Source organism: Protopterus annectens, chromosome 8.part0, assembly GCF_019279795.1.
Source record: "Protopterus annectens isolate FY-2018-M chromosome 8.part0, PAN1.0, whole genome shotgun sequence".
NCBI lineage: Eukaryota > Metazoa > Chordata > Ceratodontiformes > Protopteridae > Protopterus > Protopterus annectens.
In genome coordinates, this window is record NC_056741.1 from 1,968,759,145 (window position 1) to 1,968,777,025 (window position 17,881).

At 39.7% G+C, this 17,881-nt stretch overlaps 1 protein-coding gene across 1 annotated transcript in view; it reads left to right on the forward strand.

Moving 5' to 3' along the window:
* Positions 1 to 12,790, forward strand: part of CCDC102A (coiled-coil domain containing 102A) — a 402,094-nt gene extending 389,304 nt beyond the window's left edge. The window contains exon 9 of the mRNA XM_044081499.1: positions 11,890 to 12,790. Coding sequence (XP_043937434.1) covers positions 11,890 to 12,016 — 127 coding nt within the window. The 3' untranslated portion in view covers positions 12,017 to 12,790. The remainder of the gene's footprint in view (positions 1 to 11,889) is intronic.
* Positions 12,791 to 17,881: the final 5,091 nt, after the last annotated feature.

Sequence of the window (17,881 nt, forward strand, 5' to 3'; positions counted from 1 at the left end):
ATGAATGTGAAAAATACCCAGCTCCATAGTAGAGAGGGATAGAAGTCTGACTATGCCACAGATGACCACAGTGTGACTAACAGCTTGGGCAGCTGTAAGTGCTGGCCCGGAAGGATGGGACTGAACAGCTGCTGCCAGCTCACCCATCCTGAGGGAAGGAGGCAGCTCCGACTCACCACAAGGGAGGTGCCTAGCAGAAGCACCAGGTGTTACCCAGAGGTGTTTGGGCCACTGACCCCTTGCTATCACAGTGAATCTTGTATGGGCAGCTGAGAGGTATTTGGTGTGCAGAGACATGCTTCCCCTCAGAGGACAGTAATGGTGGAGCTCAGAGAAGCTGACAAGGAGGAAGAGGGGTGCTCCAAGGGGAAGTAGGTAGGCTACTCCTAGGATCAGCAAGCTGGCCCAGTCTCATCAGGTAATGGCGGGAACAAGTAGGCTGTAGGGTTCTTGCCTGGTCTGGGAATGCCTGACTCTCTTACCCTTGGAATGAGTGGGCTAATTGGGTGCCAGTAGTAGTGCCATCAGGCAAGGTCCTGACATCTTTGGTGAGCAGTGGTCAAGTATATATTTATATTGATCAAAATTCAGAAATGAACATAGAACTCAGATATTATCTATCTACTATTATTTATAAGCAGGTAAAAGATCTTGAAAAGGACATCCCTACTATTTTTAGAAATTCAGAGCTACTATGATAAAGAAGTCAAAGATACATATAAAACCCTAGTTTTGAAGTCTACATATAAAGCATCTTCCTTGCCTTCCTGGAGAAAATAATGGTGAAATTCTTACTTAACTAGTACAGCATAACTTTATTTATTTATTTTATTTCCAGTTTGATGACCAGGGAAGTCCACTGGGTCAAGCAGAGCTCATTTTCAGTGGAGGCCCACAGAGGAAAGCTCCAAAAGCAGTTAACAGAATATAGCATGTTGTTGTTTGTATTTCGGCTTTTTCCTGGTAAGGGGTCACCACAGCGAAACTCTGGTCCGCTAATGATTGGCAGTAGATTTTTTTATGAAAAGGTGCCAGCTTGATGCCCAACCTTCAACGAAAGCATGCCCATTTATGCACGCATGTCTTTCGGACGCAACCCAACCACAGGGAGGACATGCAGACTCCCACACAGAAGGCACTCCCAAGCCACGCCGAGAATCGAATGGAAGAACCTCTTGCTGTGAGGTAACAACACTACCGCCGTATAACATAAGTATGGACTATATAGTATACAAAAGCATAAATATACAGTCTAAATTCAAATACAAAATCAGGGAGTATACATTTATAAACATGTTAAAATACAGATAAAGTCAAAAGTAATACAGATAATATAATTAAAAGTACATGTCATAAAGTGTTAATACAATTTTAGTGTTTGTTCTAACAATAATGTTAGTGATCAGAGGTGACAGGAGATGAGATTAAAGGGAGGTTTGAAAGCGTTGACAGTGTAATTTAGGTGGGAAGGGAGCAGGAACAGTCCCAGTTTGAGGTAAGGTAAGAATGGAGGAGAGATTTGAAATTAGAGTGGTTGTGAGTACAGCGGAGAGAGAGTGAGAGAGAACTCCATAGTTTAGCTAAGGAGTGCGATAAAAGTAATTCACCGGGAAGTCAAAGGGGTTTATAGATTTTATAGACTTTAGAAATGTGAGTTGTAAATTACTGTCCTAAGTTAACTGTATTGTTAGATCAACTTTCAGAAGTAATATATGCAGAGGATATTGGATGAAATGTAGAAATTATCAAAGGAAATATAACCTTCAGTAAATAAAGATTGAAAATGCAGAAATGCAAAGTATTGTATAGTTTTGTAATTATAAAACTCACTTTGTAAACAATGTTTGTAAATAGCTGTTGCCCTATTTGGCTCTCCAACAGAAGATCAAGACTATCTCACAAGTCCTACACTTTAAAAAATAAACTGAGATTCAGACAAATGACAATAAATGAATTCTGAAATTTGCTGTTACACTTTTATAGCATTTTTGTGTTCCCCACATCCCCTTCTAGTTATATATACTAATTCCAAGATCACTCGTCCTTGGAGTAAGAGTGATATTCCAAGGTACTGTGATCTATGATTTAGTAAAGTAATAAACCACAGCTGTGAGTGGGTATATCAGGATTTACCCACGGTCAGTGTAATTTGATTATGAGAATGAAGCCCGAGTGATTAAACAAAAGCCAACCATGGATAAATCCTGATATACCCTCAGACAGGAGTGGATTGGTTCTATTATACTAACATTATTTAAGAAAGAAATCACATACCTTTCTTAAATAATTTATTTGTATAAGAGCACTTCTGTCTTCTTCCACATTGTCTTCACTGTACTGAGCATGCATATGTTCTCACCTTGCACAGTACATCACTGCAGGAAAAGCGACAGAGAAAACAGAATCTCTGCTGCTGTTTGCTTAGTTTTTGTTGGTTTTACTGCTACAAAACAGACATTTACAGGGACAGCAAAAAAATGTGAGGAAAATCAGGCATGTTTCTATTTTAGTTTTGCAGAATGTACCTGATTTTTCCTCATATATTTGTGTGTCCTCTAGTATATGCCAACAGAAAAGTCTCGCCGCTCAATGATACTTCAGTAGCTGGACTTTTTTCTGTTGATATATTCTTGATTTGCAAAAGGCACACTAGTAAGGCTGTCCAATTAACATGCTCGTTTTTGAATAGTAATGAGCCATTATTTATAATATATAGTTCCCTATATTACTACTTTCAGTTGTGCTTTTCAAGGAAATGCAATTATGGTCCTTAGAATTTCAGCTGGCACCCACCTTATTGAAGTCCTAAAACTTAAGTTAGTTTTTAATATTGATTGAAATGAGACTTTGTTTCATTTGCTTGAATTGTCTGTCACGGGCTCCTTTCTCCTCCTAACTCTTCCCCTTTCTGTTATAGCTAACTAATAAACATTGTGTTAAGCTAACTAATTAACTAACTAAACTAAATGCTGTTGGAGGCACTCTGGTGAGATGCTGATAGCAATTATACCTGTTACAGGAGGCAAAGTGCTCCATGTAAATATTCTAAATAAGTGAACTGCACTTTGTCAAAATTACAAAAGTCACACTTAACAAACATACCTTTATGTATACAAACTCTGGGATCTGCACACCTTGAGATAAAGACAAAAAAAAACTTTAAAAAATTGTAACTTTTGCACTTTTGGCAAGTCACAGTTCTGTTTCTCAAAATTGCACACCTGTTTCTGGTCAGGTGAAATCTAGAAACAGTAAGCAGAAGTGACATACTTGGAGTTGGACAGTATTTGAGTGGTGACAGAGAGATGCACACCCAGGATGACAGATAGATGCTTTTATAGCAGGTCATAGCTTTACTCTTTCTGTACCACCCAAATGCACGGAGAGGCAGTGCCATTCAATGTATGATCACAAAAGGTACTTTCTTTTGGGGGGGGGGGGTTGTATGTGTGCTGAAGGCCTGCATCAGTAGAATATTATATCAGCTACCCCAAATGGTGACAGTGTAGTCATGTGGCCCAACGTTTGGGAGTACAACTGCACAGTGTATAGTGCAAAGGTAGTTGCAGATGGTGTGCACCATTGCAGTTGGGCTTATTACATAGAAGTGAACAGCACAGTTCAGAAACGTGCTAAATGGCCTTTCACTCAGTACCCTCTCCTGCATACTGCTACTTATTTTCATCTTCTGCATGTCAGGTTCTTATTGGACAGTTGTACTGTCATCCATGATCACCAGTACATGTGTGTAGAGTTGTGATGCTGCTGTCTTAAAACATCTGTGGCAGCTTCTTATTGGAGGCATGATGAGAACCTGATCAGGCTTGGATGAATGCTTCTGTTTGCGTATATTTTAATATAAATATATGTGTATATTTTATTTTTATTATTATTATTAGAATGCTTTTCTGTGGCTCTGTCTCTCTGTCCCTCTGTGTTTCTGTCTCACCACTGTTTTTGCAAACCAAATTCAATAAAAAACATTCTAATGACAGAGGGACAATATATTACTCTTTAAGTAAAATATTGTGCCTCTGTCATTAATGAGACAGTACACACACACACACACACACACACACACACACACACACACACACACACTGGCATCTCCATACATCATTTCTTACACACACACACACACACACACACACACACACACACACACACACACACACACACTCGTATCTCCAAACATAATTTCCTTCAAATACCCACACACACACACACACACACACACACACACACACACACACACACACACACACACACACACACACACACGCGCACACACACCCACACACATGAAAAAAATACAGGTAAGTTTAAAAAGACTGCCTATATTTACACTGTTTACCTTCATATGCTTGAAAGCACATCCTTCGAATGTGCAGATACGCAAACTGTTTATGCAAATTCCATCCCACCGACTTCCCTAAACATGGGAAAAAAATTGAAATTCGACATTTCCGATTTACATCTGAAACAAGTGCTACCATGGGTCAAAAAGGGGGCAAGATCTTGTAATTCGGCCCTTCGGTTTTTGCGGTTTTGCGGATTCGCAGTTTACAGCTTGTGGCAGAAGTTTCGAGGATGTGGCTGTCAGACATATGAAGGTAAACCATTTACACACATATATTAAATAAGTAGCAGGTGAATGTCCATTGAGAAATTGCCATGCTGTTTGGAGATGGCATTGCTCCACTTTGCATTTGTTGACAAGAGTGGCGAAAGTGACAGCATTCCTGAGGTAAGACACTGATAGTCGCTGGAAGAGTTGTGGCGAGCATCTTTTCCTTATTTGTGGATGCCAGCATGAGCTTTGGAGATTTTGAAATGGATTAAGTGGATAGTTTGAAAATGAATAAGTGCTACAGCTGAAGATAATGTTTTCAATTTATATGTCTGGTTGTAGTAAATATTTAATTATATTTGCAAGCAAAGGGATTTTTCCAGCACATTGATTACATTAACCCTGTCTTGTGAAAAAAAGTGACAGATTTTGTCTGACAGAGTATGAGCAAAGCATCAGATGTAACAGGTGTTTTTTTAACCTGTAACCCACCCCCCTCAACAGCCATTGCTATTAACATGTGTTTTTCAAAGGTGTGTGATGTAACATGTCAGAATCATTTGTAAGATGGTAAATTTTAGCCTTGTGGCAGTAAACTGGAGGAGCCAACATCTTCAGCAAGGAGAGAGAGAGTGGAAGCCAAGATGGAAGTATCACTTGGGGTTTCGGTAGTTAAGCCTGTTAACTATTTACTTTGTCAGCCTGACTTAAAATTGAATAAGCTGCCTTCCTAGAAAATAGCAGCACTGTCGACCAATTACAGCTTTATAGGAAAAAGTTGCATTTTGGTGGTGGTGATTTGCCCACATTGTTTAACAGGTGATTTCGCCTTCTTCCATTTTCGTGGGCTACACTTCACCTTTCTACCTTAAAAAAATGTGCACTTTTTATGCCACTGAGTTTACATCCCTGTTTACACATGGATGCAGGACATTCAGTTTTCTCCAAGGATGTGTGATGATGGACACACAGAATATCCCTTTCCCCCTTAAACTGCTGCTACCTTTCATGTTTTGCAGTGCATCATGTTACATTATTTTCATTTTAAGGTTGGTGGTCTGGGCTACATGGATGCATTTTCAGACCACAGCTGACACAAGTAAGAAAATAATTTTAGTATGTTAGTGTTCACACACACACACACACACACACACACACACACACACACACACACACACACACACACACCTTGAGTCCCAAAAAACATAACAATACATGACAGCTTGTAGTCAAGGACACTTTTAAACTATTATTCACTTGAGAAAATGACATAATAAGTGAGTGTGAAATTAATATACATTTTCTAAAATAAAAGAAAACTCCTCTGTGGTTCTGTCAAGTTCCTCGCGAGACAGGAGAAAAACACCAAGCTTTTCATTGAAATTGGCCCTTTTTATAAATTATTCATGAAAACAAATGTCACATTTTTTCCAATAATTCTTGGAAAGAAAATACAGTGTAGATCTAAAGATTCAAGCAGGAATAGACTTGAGAGACAGTTAAACAGCAGCTGCACATTACCATTTTAATAATTACAATGAATCGGTATAGAGACAATAATACTATGTCTGGTAAATAAGAAGGCTAAAGGGCTAATTGGGCGGCCACAGTGGTTCAGCTATTATCATTGTTACCTCACAGCAAGAGGTTCTCTGTTTAGATTCTCGGCTGGGGAGTCTTCTGTCCAGAGTGTGCATGTCCTCCCTGCAGTCCCATGGGTTTCCTACATGCAGTAGGTGGATTGGACACTCTAAATTGGCCATAGGTGTGAGTAAGTGGTACAGATGAACTACCACAGCAGAACTAGCCACCCGGCAGTGTAAACCTTGGCTCAAGATGATTGGCACTGTTGAAGTGACATCCTGACCCCATGTGCAAAATGGGAAAAAGGGATTGAGGATGGATGGATGGAAAAGAAGGCTAATTCTAATTTTCTGGGAAAGAGGTTGCAGACAATAATTTAAATATAGTTAACTCTCAATGTGTGCTTAAGGCTCATATATGTATAATACATTTGCTCAACACCTCAACCTAAAGAAGTGCCTAGTAATTTGTTGGTATGTGTGCTATTCACAGGAAATGACATAGAAAAGGAAGGTTACATGGATGCATGCTTACTTATTTAAGCTAACAGATGAGGATTGCTGTCTCAGTGTTAAAAGTTTACACCCTGCAACTTACCTACACTCCTGCTTCTACACCCTGCAACTTACCTACACTCCTGCTTCCTTGCATTTTTAGTTACCCTGCACTTTTAAAAGGCACATTAGTTTTGCTCTCTTTTAGCCTGTCCATTTGTGATTCTCCACCACTCTGTCAGTTAAATAATACTTTCCCATATCAAAGCTAAAGCTGGACTTTGATGTAATTTATGTATCCCTTTAAGTACATGTGATCAGATAGTTTTTGATATCCCTATTCTGTTTCCTTTTTTAACCAAGTTCTCAAAATTTGACAACTCAGTTTTCACTGGTAAATACTATTCAGCTGCAACTAGCATTCATGCTCAGAAATTCCATGTCAAATAAGTGGAATCAGGAGCTGTAACAAGTCATCACTTTGTAAGACTGATGTGATACAGTCATTTCCCCCATGGCATTGCACGTATGCTTTCCATGAGCAATTTTATGTAACACTTGACTTTTGTCAGAGTGCCCATGTCTTTTATATTTTTTTCAAAGAAATCTGGGACCCCATTACTATAACAACAGAAAATTCGCCAGCAGTATATTTTGTTGCTGGTTTTAAGTTCATATGTTGCAAAGGAACTAACTGCTTATTATTTGTCACATCTTGAAACTCTGCAGCCAAGAGAGATGTTTCTAGAACTTCTAATTGGCCCACACATATGCTACTCATGCTTTCTAAGTCTGGGCTTACCTGATTTCTGCCTTCTTAAGATTTTTGGATCAGTCTACCACTGGCTTTACTGTTTACCATGAAGACAAGGAAATACACCTGTAATATCCCATAACTGCTGTAATGGTTGACACTGCAATAGCTGTTTTTGATGTTGAAGGGATTAAGGACTGGGGATGCTGTTAACATTTCTTTCAAGTGTTCAAATGCGGATTACTGGGTATGACCTCAATTCCTTGTACTTTTGTTCTTCACACATCATACCAAGACTTTCCTATACAGAAGTGTCTTTGATATATTTACCCAAATAGTTTGCCATACTATGAATTGTTTACAGCACTTGAAAATTCTCTGAGCTGCCTATTAGCCTCCAGTTTGTCTGTATTTGAACTGGACCAGACTTATCAGTCAGGTCCCCCAAAACGTGACACTGCTTCTCTCTGGGACCACTTCAACTTATTTAATTTCCGTCTTGCTGACTCAGTTCTGTTGCAAAACATCTGTGAGATGCACCTCATATTTTTCTTTAGTATTTCTGTATATTAATATATAGTTCATCAACACAGCAACTTCCTCCTTATAACATTCCCTCATTGTTCCCAAGTACTTCAGGAACAGTAATGATACTAGAAGTGATATCTGACATACTGGAGTAATACGCCTAGATAACTGTATTGGTTTTTGGATGCAGTATTTTCTGCCACAATGTACTTGCTCCATCCAATGAAAAAAGCACAGTTGCTGCACTGAGCATTACCGACACCTTGTTTGGAGTAGATAAACAGTCTTTCCTTCTTAACTGCTTCATGCAATATTTCCAAATCAGCACAACCTTGTGCCTGTGCATTTTTTAGGAATGGCACTGTTGAAGTAAGCTGCATCTCATTTTCATTTATACCACCATCTTCAGTTCAACACGTCATCCTGGCATCAGGAGTAGCAGGACCCTGCATGCTGTGTACTCTGCATATGGCTGTGCGTCTATCCTCAAATGAGTCCTCAGCCTTTACTTTTGGGAATGCTTTGCTGTTTGCAGGTGTAATAGATACACTTCTTTAGTCCTGCTCACAAATCTTTTTTCCTGAGCTGTGGACCTATTGAATACATTTTCTTATACTACAAAATGATAAATAATAGGAAAGAATGTGTTTTCTTTTTATACTCTATATCTAGCCAGAACAATGCCAAATAATTTAAATGACCACAAGGGTTACTCTGTAGTATCTTGCGGGGGCGGTGTTATTCTATCTGTGGAGTACGCACATTGAAATCTTATTCACTCATCAGCACATGAGTTGCTTCTACAAGAAGCTGGGTTGCCCCCAGTCTTCCATTTATGCCTGGATTTACTCACTGATCTTAAAACCATCACATCTTCCCCTTGCTTTGTCACTTCACTCCCTGACTTTCTACATCCTGTTGCCACTGTGCTGTTTTATGACATATAGTAGAAGCAGTACAATATTGGGTAGCACTCTATCTTTGTGTCATATTTTTCCTCACCTAACTCATTTCCTTTCATTTCATCTGCTATGTTTGTGGTTTCATAATTTCTTTTTACCATTTTGCTGGCCTTGGGTGCACCAGTAAAACTGTCTGTGTTGTATTTATGACTTTACCCTGAAGAATGACTTTATGTACAATCTTCATGGGTTACCAGAAAGTCTGCATGGTTATCGTTAATGTGAGGTCTTTGTTAAATGCAATTTATGACAAAACTATTTATCCAAATGACTGTTTCACTAAATATATGGATGTTCTCTTCTCAGGTGACACAGAATCATAGTGCTTTTAGAGCAAGTAAAGGACTAGGATAAACACTTTTGCATTCTCTTTCATATTTACTCTTGTTTGGCAAAGCAGGAACACTCATATATTACATTTAATGTAGATAAAAATACATAGTCGTCAGGCATCTGTAGCATGTCAACAAAGTATTTCTCACTGTCTTCCATGCTGATTATGGATAGCTTGACCTTGGACTTACTTGCCTTTATATAAATTAAGCAGCTTGTCTTCTCCTTCTTTTTATTAAGTTTTGTTCCAGTTCCATACCATGCAAAACGATGTTTTCTATTTCAGATAAACTTTTGCATTCTTGAATCAGACATCTCCACAAGGCATAACTTTCTGTATCGGGGAGAGGTTGGTGTAATGCCTAATGCATTTACCTAAGAGGTAAAAGGTACAGGGTTTGATTCTGACCACTGATTATAGGCTAAGCTTGCAATAGCCTGTTATTTACCTATGAGCCGTTCATATTTTCATTACTGCAACCTTGAATCTTTTTTTGACACTGACATTACTTGTGCCACCACTTTCAGAACTCACAACACCAGAGAAAGAAACAGAGATTCATAGTTATTTAAAAGCAAGTAGACAGTTTTGTTATGGCTATTTCACATAGTACTGTATACAATACTGTATATCATCTTGCCATATGCATATACCCTTACTGCACAGTATACAACAACATAATGAGTTCTGTCTGCCAAAAGATAGTTGCTCCACACAGCCAGCTGCCAGTGTCAGTCTGAAAACACCCATATATGCCATGTCCCTGTCCTTCCTTTTGCTGCGTAACTTTCCTTTACTCCTTTGTACATTCTGCTCCTGCTGCTATCAGGGTCTGCAGTTTACTTACTTACTTTATTACCAAAGTGGTTTCCATTGCTAAGTAATGCCCTGTACTTTTCTGAACTCCTGGTCAGCTTTAGACTCCTTCCCTTTTCCTCTGTCCTTGAATATGTTAAAGTAAAGGACATGAGAGTACTTGTTCATTGTCATATTTTCTTTTATTTCCTGAAGTTTACAATTATTATATGTATTCACACAGTCGTAAAACTCCATACTGTAAGAGCACATCTCTAGCTGTAATACTCAGATTATATAGCTGTGATGGAATTTACTACTGTACATATGGATGGGGATAACTCAGAGTTTGCTCATTATGGGCGTGGTTAATCACTGGGCAAAGTCTAAGTTATCAAAGAAAGACATGCATGGGTACACCAACGTTATCCCCACCTATTGTTATTGCTATTATAGAGTGACATTGCTTAAAAAAGAAATTTCTTACTTTACTACCGTAAAAATCTACTGCCAATCATAAGCGGACCAGCATTCCGCTGTGGCGACCCCTAACCAGGAATAGCCGAAAGACATTACTTTAATCTTCTTGTATCTGAAGAATGACATAATGATAGACTGCACATGTGGCTATCAGGTACATGATAGCACTTTTATGCAGTAATCATTTCTTAAGGGAGTGAGACATTGCAAAATGCGCATTTGTCTAGCTGTTCACTGATGTCCTGTAAGTCTTTTTTTCCAGATATTTTTAATTTGTATATATTATTTCCTCCAAGAAGGAGTATTGTGGTTTGTGGGATGGTGGGATATTTTGTTAAATGTTTAACTGCTTGTCTTTCATTTCTCTGCTTGCAATGTGGCAGCTGTAGCTTTTTTTTAGATGCAGTTAGAGAGATTTTTGTTAGTGTAGTTTTGTTTTGCAACTGGACTTATTGCCATGAGTAATGCTAAGTTTATCATTGGCATACTGAATGGTCTTTTAAATGAGTGTACCTGCTTTTAAATACTTACTGCTTTCTGTTGGCATGATGAACTTCTTCTAATAGTAGTATGGCAAAGTGATATTGTTAACTTAGGTACAACAACATTCCATAATAGTTTATTTCTAACACCTATATTTGACACAACTACATTGTTACAACAGCATTGCAGAAGCATCTTAGTAATACTCTAGCATTCTAGTAAAATTGATGTGTCTTAGTAGCATTTTGGATGGGTAATCTGGTATCTTGAAGTAGGTGCTATGGTCCAACAGATTTCTGTCATTCATACTGTGGTACAAAATATTCTGGCACTGCTATTTTGTTACAGCATTTTGTCATTTCTACTATTATTGTCAGTATTATAAAGTGACTGATGTGATTCAAGAGAGTTGTGTCATTAGAGTTGTGTCATAGTGTCATGTAATACACAATATTCTGACTGTACCACTAAAGTTATATTTGTGGCACCTCAGAGTTCTGGTAATTTCTATGGTACGGCAGTGTAGCAGTATCTCAAGTGTAATTTAATAACAGCCTGGAATTAATCCAGTTGCACCAAAGTAATCTAAAATCAGCAACTGTGTTGCAATAGTTTTGAATTAATACTGCTGTGGTACCAGACATTTTGAGATTGCTACTGCCTTAGTTGTAGCCTACTGTTATCAGATTATATTCCAATGATATTAATGGCACTCTGCTATTTTTATCTCGTGACACAAGTATTTTGATGTTTCATCTCTGGTACAGTTGCAACTATAAATGTTGGATTTCCATAAAACTCGGGAAGCATCTGATTATGATTCATAAAACTGTGATGTAGGTACATAAGGTGGAGTAAAAATGCTCAACTACACAATTTGAAATGCAATTTTTTTTTCTCCACAGATTACGTCGACAACAAAATCCCACCCTATTTGGAAAAATCCGAAGCTCTCGCTATAGCCAAGGAGATCCAAATGAAGAGAACAGTGATCTTGATGAAGACGAGGAGCTACAGATTCAAGTTTCATAGTTGGAAAAGGACTGTGTGGATGACCACTGTGCCTTGTTCCATGTTAAGTCTGGAACATGGGAGTATGCCTTTGCTGGTGGTTGGAGAGAATAGCAGATGTCAATGAACAGTTGTACTGAAATTTCAGTAATTATGGTAGAGACAAGCACTGCGGGCAAGAATACTCATCTGTTCTGGTATCCCTTGGAAGAGTGTGCTATTAAACAGTATCAAAACTTTGCAGAAAGTTTTATCTTATCCATTCAAATGTAAGAAAATTTGACATGCTGTGCCAAAGCAAATTTAGTTGCAATGGGTTACAGTATCTTGAATGTTTTTTTTTCTGTATATCCCAAACTTCAGGCTGCCTATAAAAAATGTTTATATTTTAGGTTTATTTATAAAACTTGGTTGATACCAGACTTCTGAGTAACACCCCTTGAATGCCATCATTACGGATATGTGTTAACTTTCTCCCATATAATCATCATGCCTAGTATTATAGATATGAAGAGAAAAAGGCTGCCACATTTATTATGAAAGCTTACTGTACAATCATAACAGTCTCTTGGTAATAAATCCATCCCTTTTTACCTATTATTTCTGTTGAGTATAAGAAGGGGACATTCTGATCTGGTGTGCATATCAGTCAAGTTAAAATATAAAAAAAGTGATTCACATAGGATAGGGCATTCATAGATCAGTTAATGCAAACATACTCATATTCTAACCCAACACGTATGTTAGATGTTTTGTTGCTTTATCTCTGGACCATTTGTGAATCCACCATTTCTTTCATCAGGCAAGAGCAAAATGAGACATTGTATTAGCTGTCAGACTGAGCTCTGTATTGATAATACTAAGCATTACTCCCATTTGTGCTCAGTTACTTCCTAGTAAGGCCTCTCTACCTCTAGTTCTGAATGACTCCCATGAAATAAACTCATCACAGCTACTGCTGCATACATTTCTGGAATAACTTCTCAACTATGCACACACCTTACTGGATAGCTACTTAACTGCTTTGACATATCTTTGCAAAACTTACCCCATTGTCTTACACAAACTAATGATTACTAACTTTACAGATGTTATCAAGTCTAGTTTGACTTACGCTACATATTCAAACCTACTCCAGCTTCCTGTCTTCCACCTTCTCTCCTTCCTTTCTAACCTGAGCCACTATCTCCTCCTTCTGTCCTACTATTTTACTCCATTTTTGTAAGTAAACCTTCCTTAACCATAGGACCCAGTAGATTGTGGTAAAGAAGTACAGTCTGGGCACAAATGACTTAATCCCTGTGTGAGGCAACAGCAGGGCTATAATTAATAAGAAACCAACAAAAATCCTTCTTTAAACTATTGGACATTGACAGGAGTCAGGATCATTGGATCATAGGAAGTTACTAGGCTATTTGCCCTGAGGCCCTTATTAGCCTAGCCAAGAGTTTAGCCAAGTCAGCACCCGATGCCCCTGTTCAGCAGGGACATGGGTGGAATCCCAGGGATGTATTTTCTGTTTCCCATCCAGTTATCAAGGTAGCACTTAAAAAGGGGTAAAGAGGTACTCTGCTTGACATGGAGAGGGAGTCTGTTCTGTAGATGGGGGAGTCTCTGGGACACAAATCTGTCCCACCAACAAGTCCTCTTAATGTCACAGATCAGGATGCGGCCGTGCATCTGGGTTACTCAAGTGGAGCTTGACTTGCGTATATGCAGCAGTCCCATCAAGGCAGGGTGCAAGATTGCCTTATATGCCAGACAGAGGTCACTGCTGAGAAGTCTGTATGACACTGAGTAGAGGGATAGGGCTTTTAGCCTGTTTTTGTAGGGTATATTTTTGAGGCCCTGGATTCTCCTGGTGAGGAACCTCTGCGGTCTCTCCAGCTGCTGCATCTGCTTTGCGAGTTACATGCCGAACAGGGCATTGTACTCAATAATGGGCCTTATAAGGGAAGACTACAGGGATGTTATGACCTCCTTGTCCCTGAATGAGATACTCGTACTTATGAGGTGGACCTGGTGCATCCACATTGATAAAACTGACCTTAGCCCAGAGATATTTAGCTGTAGCTGCTTCTCTTTTCGAACAATGATTTGGATTTTGGCTGGGTTCAAGACTTTGGGTATTTGATCTTAAAAGGATGAAGACAGCTGGAAGAGAAGAAACCTAAAAAACTTGTTCTTGTAAGTCCTAATACATTTTAAGGAAAGACATTGGCATTCATTTTCGGTAAAGTTTCTTTATTAAAAAAGAAGATGAGCACTAACATGACAGCACTCATCTCTTTCCTTATGTCTACCATGACTGATATAAAGGTAGGTTAAAGTGGATTGTGGGAAAAAACTTCCATGATCACTATACAGTGGCAGCTGCACTGAAATATAATAATCATAACCACTTAATGATGATGCTGCATTAAAACAGTAAGAATACAAAGATATAATGAAATAATGGTAATATTGTGGCAGCCATTATTTATTTAGACAAACTTTTTCTTGACTGGGTTAGTTCCACAAGACCAGTGGTCTCTTTTTAGGGAAGACCCAAGGTGTTATTTATACTCACTACAGGAAATTTCACCAGGACACTTGGGAACAACTTTTTCTCTTTTTGAGAAGTGCCGTGGGATCTTTTACATCCACCTGAGCTACCACTGACTCAGGCAGAGAAGCCTTGGTTTAACATTTCATCCAAGTGATGGCACTCTGGGGAGTGCAGCACCCCCCCATATGCCCTGCATGGAAAAGAACCCAGAACCTTCTCCACTAAAGATTGAGTGTGCTACCTGTTGGACTACTCCCCTCCAACGTAAACATTACTGATAAAGACAAAAACTGTACCAAGCAAATGCAGCAACATGACCCGCCAAGTACTATATTTCTGGTTTGCTGAAATAACACCAATAGAAATAATTTAGATCTGAATGTTTTGGGGAAGTACCATACTTCTAAAGTTATTTGGCCAAAATTGTGGACAAAGCTAAAAATAATAGCAGGATAAATCTGGAACAATTTGTTAATATTACTCAAAATCACTTAAAAATTTGCTAGAATGACATGTGCTGAATCAGTGTGCGTTTTTGAACAATATGAAGAATACAACTCTAATAACTGGTATTACTGAGTGATTTACCAGAAAATCAAAAATGTTATGAGGGACAGGACAACTATGTGAAGCAATATCAGGGGCATTCTGCAAAAATAGGGTCAGTTGAGTGGTATAGATAGTACTCAAAGGGAATATCTTGTCACAATAACCCATTCCAGAATTTGCATACTTTTTTAGATGTGTAGAATTTTAATGATGTACTTGTAATATTCTGAAGGATATTACAAGTCTGTGAACAAATACTGGCAGAAGAATATCAGAATTTGTAGATGTTCTTCGTGTTTCACTGTTACAGTCATCACTTGTGGTTTATCCTTGCTGGGTAGCCCTCAGCTGGCCTGAATACCAGAGTAAAGGATTTTCCTGCTGTGTTGGCTGTGTGTAGACTGAGGCTGATGTCATGTTGTCAGGGCTATAAAAGAGGCAGCCAATGTCATTACATCAGTCTTTCTTGCCGTGAAGCCCAAAGCAGAAGCAGTTTCATGAGTGCATCAGTTGCCCTTTGCCAGAGTGAGGCAATAAATATCTAAAGCTAAGTACCCATTGGGGAACCTTTTCTTGCTTTTATCCGATGTCAGAGAAAGTCAATAATTGTCTCAGTTGTGGAAAAGAGATCCCACATCGAGACTTCCATACCCTCTGTATCACCTGCCTAGGATGTCATGTCTGTGCTCTGTTTAATGCCAGAACTATTAGGAAAAGAGCGGATATTGTAGCTAGACATTTTAGTGACTCTTTTTCTCACTGCAAAATGGCATTGGTTGGTCAGGCAACTGTTGATTTACCTAGAAAAAAGAAAGATAAAGAAAAGGATAGGCCTCAGAAAGTTAGACCCTCGAACGACTCCGGTCCAATATCAGCTAGCCTTCCTCCCACTACATTTGCTGAATTTAGTGAGGTGCCTTCACAGCCCCTGATGCCAGACGAACCATAGCAGGCCTCTACTGTGACCAGTTTGGAGTCTGGTACACTGCTGGATCCAGCTTCTCCTGCCGGTACTTTGACCTTCAGTCATGTGGTTGAGTCCGGAGCCACTTCACAGGCACTGGCTTCCGCAGAGACAGTACCAATGACCAACACCAGGCAGAGACCAATGACCATGCCGCTGGTTAGACTAACTTTGTACAAGGCCTCAGAGTCCACCAGGCCCAAGACCAAGACTACACCAAAAAAGACCCCCTCCCAGGGACCCAGCCACCGACCTCCTTCCTCCCAGCCTACTGCATAGTCACAGCAGCTTCTCAAAATGGCAGAAGATTTTATCACTCTAATTAGAGAAAGCCAGCTTGACCAAACCACCCTAGCTAAAAGGAAGAGGGACACTTCCCCTGAGGCCCTTTCTGATCAGGAGTCAGAGGGTTCTGAATTAGAAGAGTCTGACAATGAAGACCAGCCTTTTGCAGCATTTGATGGCTCTGATGCTGATGACCCCATTCCTGCTGCCTCCCCTCCTGAAGACGTCTCTTTCGGGGAAACTTTAAATTCCGTCAGGGAACATTTTCAATGGGAGGCACAGGATTCCCCCCAGTCAAAGAAGAGACTGAGAGAATTTCTTGACCTACCACAACATAAACCTCTGGCCATCCCTCCAATCCTGGATGTGGTGGAGGATGTCTTTTCAGAATTTGCACTCATCCCAGACTCATTTCCCCCTGCACCCAGGAAGCCAGACAGATATTATAGCTTTTTAAAATCCTTACAGCTGATCCAGAGGTCATTACTCAGGGTCATAAGGGGGCTAGGGCTAGCTCCTCTAAAAACCCCATTCCTACTAATAAAGAGAGCAGAGCCTTAGACAAACTAGGCAAGAAGGTCTACCCTTCTGCTACCTTAGCCATCAGAGCTCTGAATTGTCAATTCCATATGCTGAAATACCAGCAAAATGTCCTGGAATTATTAAAACAGAAAATGTCCACCCTACCAGACAACAGTGCTACTAGGGAACTATCAGACCTTATACTTGCTCCTAGGTAGCCAACCAAGCATTCCCTTCATTGTGGGCTTGATGCCTTGGAGGCTTCCAGTAGGGCTGCAGTTACCAGCTCTGTGATCAAAAGGTATGCCTGGTTAAGGGAGAAATCTTTACCTGACCAGATAAAGTCCAAGTTATTAGATGCCCCTCTGGATAAGGACCAGCTTTTGGGACCCAAAGCTGAGGAGGTTATTAAGAAAATGGAAGACAAGGCCAAGTCTATGCAGACTGTGAAAGATTTCTTACAGGTACAGCCCCCCAGGTTCAGTAAGAACTTCCCCACAAAGCATTGGTTCTTTCCTGCCCAAACAAAACCTGTCCAGAGGAAGGGGCACAGAGAAAAGGCCTACCAGGCACCAGCCACAAAGCCATCAGAGATCCAGACAGTGGACCTCTACAACATCTAGGCAAGGGAGTTCTAAACCCACTCCCTTCTTCAAGGATTCACAGTGACTCTTCCCCTTCCCCTGTGCTCCACGTTCCCCCAGAGAGACTAGGAGGAAGACTCTCCCTCTTCCTACAGAATTGGAAACCCATCACCTCAGATCTATGGGTCCTAAGAATTATCACCAGTGGGTACAGATTCTCTTTCAAAGAAAACTCCAGATATTCAGTCTTCCCAGATGTACCAGAAAATCAGAGGGCAGAAGCTATCTGTCAGATCCAAAAGCTTTATGCCCAAGGTGCGCTGGAACCTGTACCAGAGGAATAGATTGGAAAAAGGTTTTATTCCAGACTGTTCCTAATTCCCAGAAAGGAAGGCACCTGGTGCCCTATTCTAGGCCTATCCACTCTGAATATG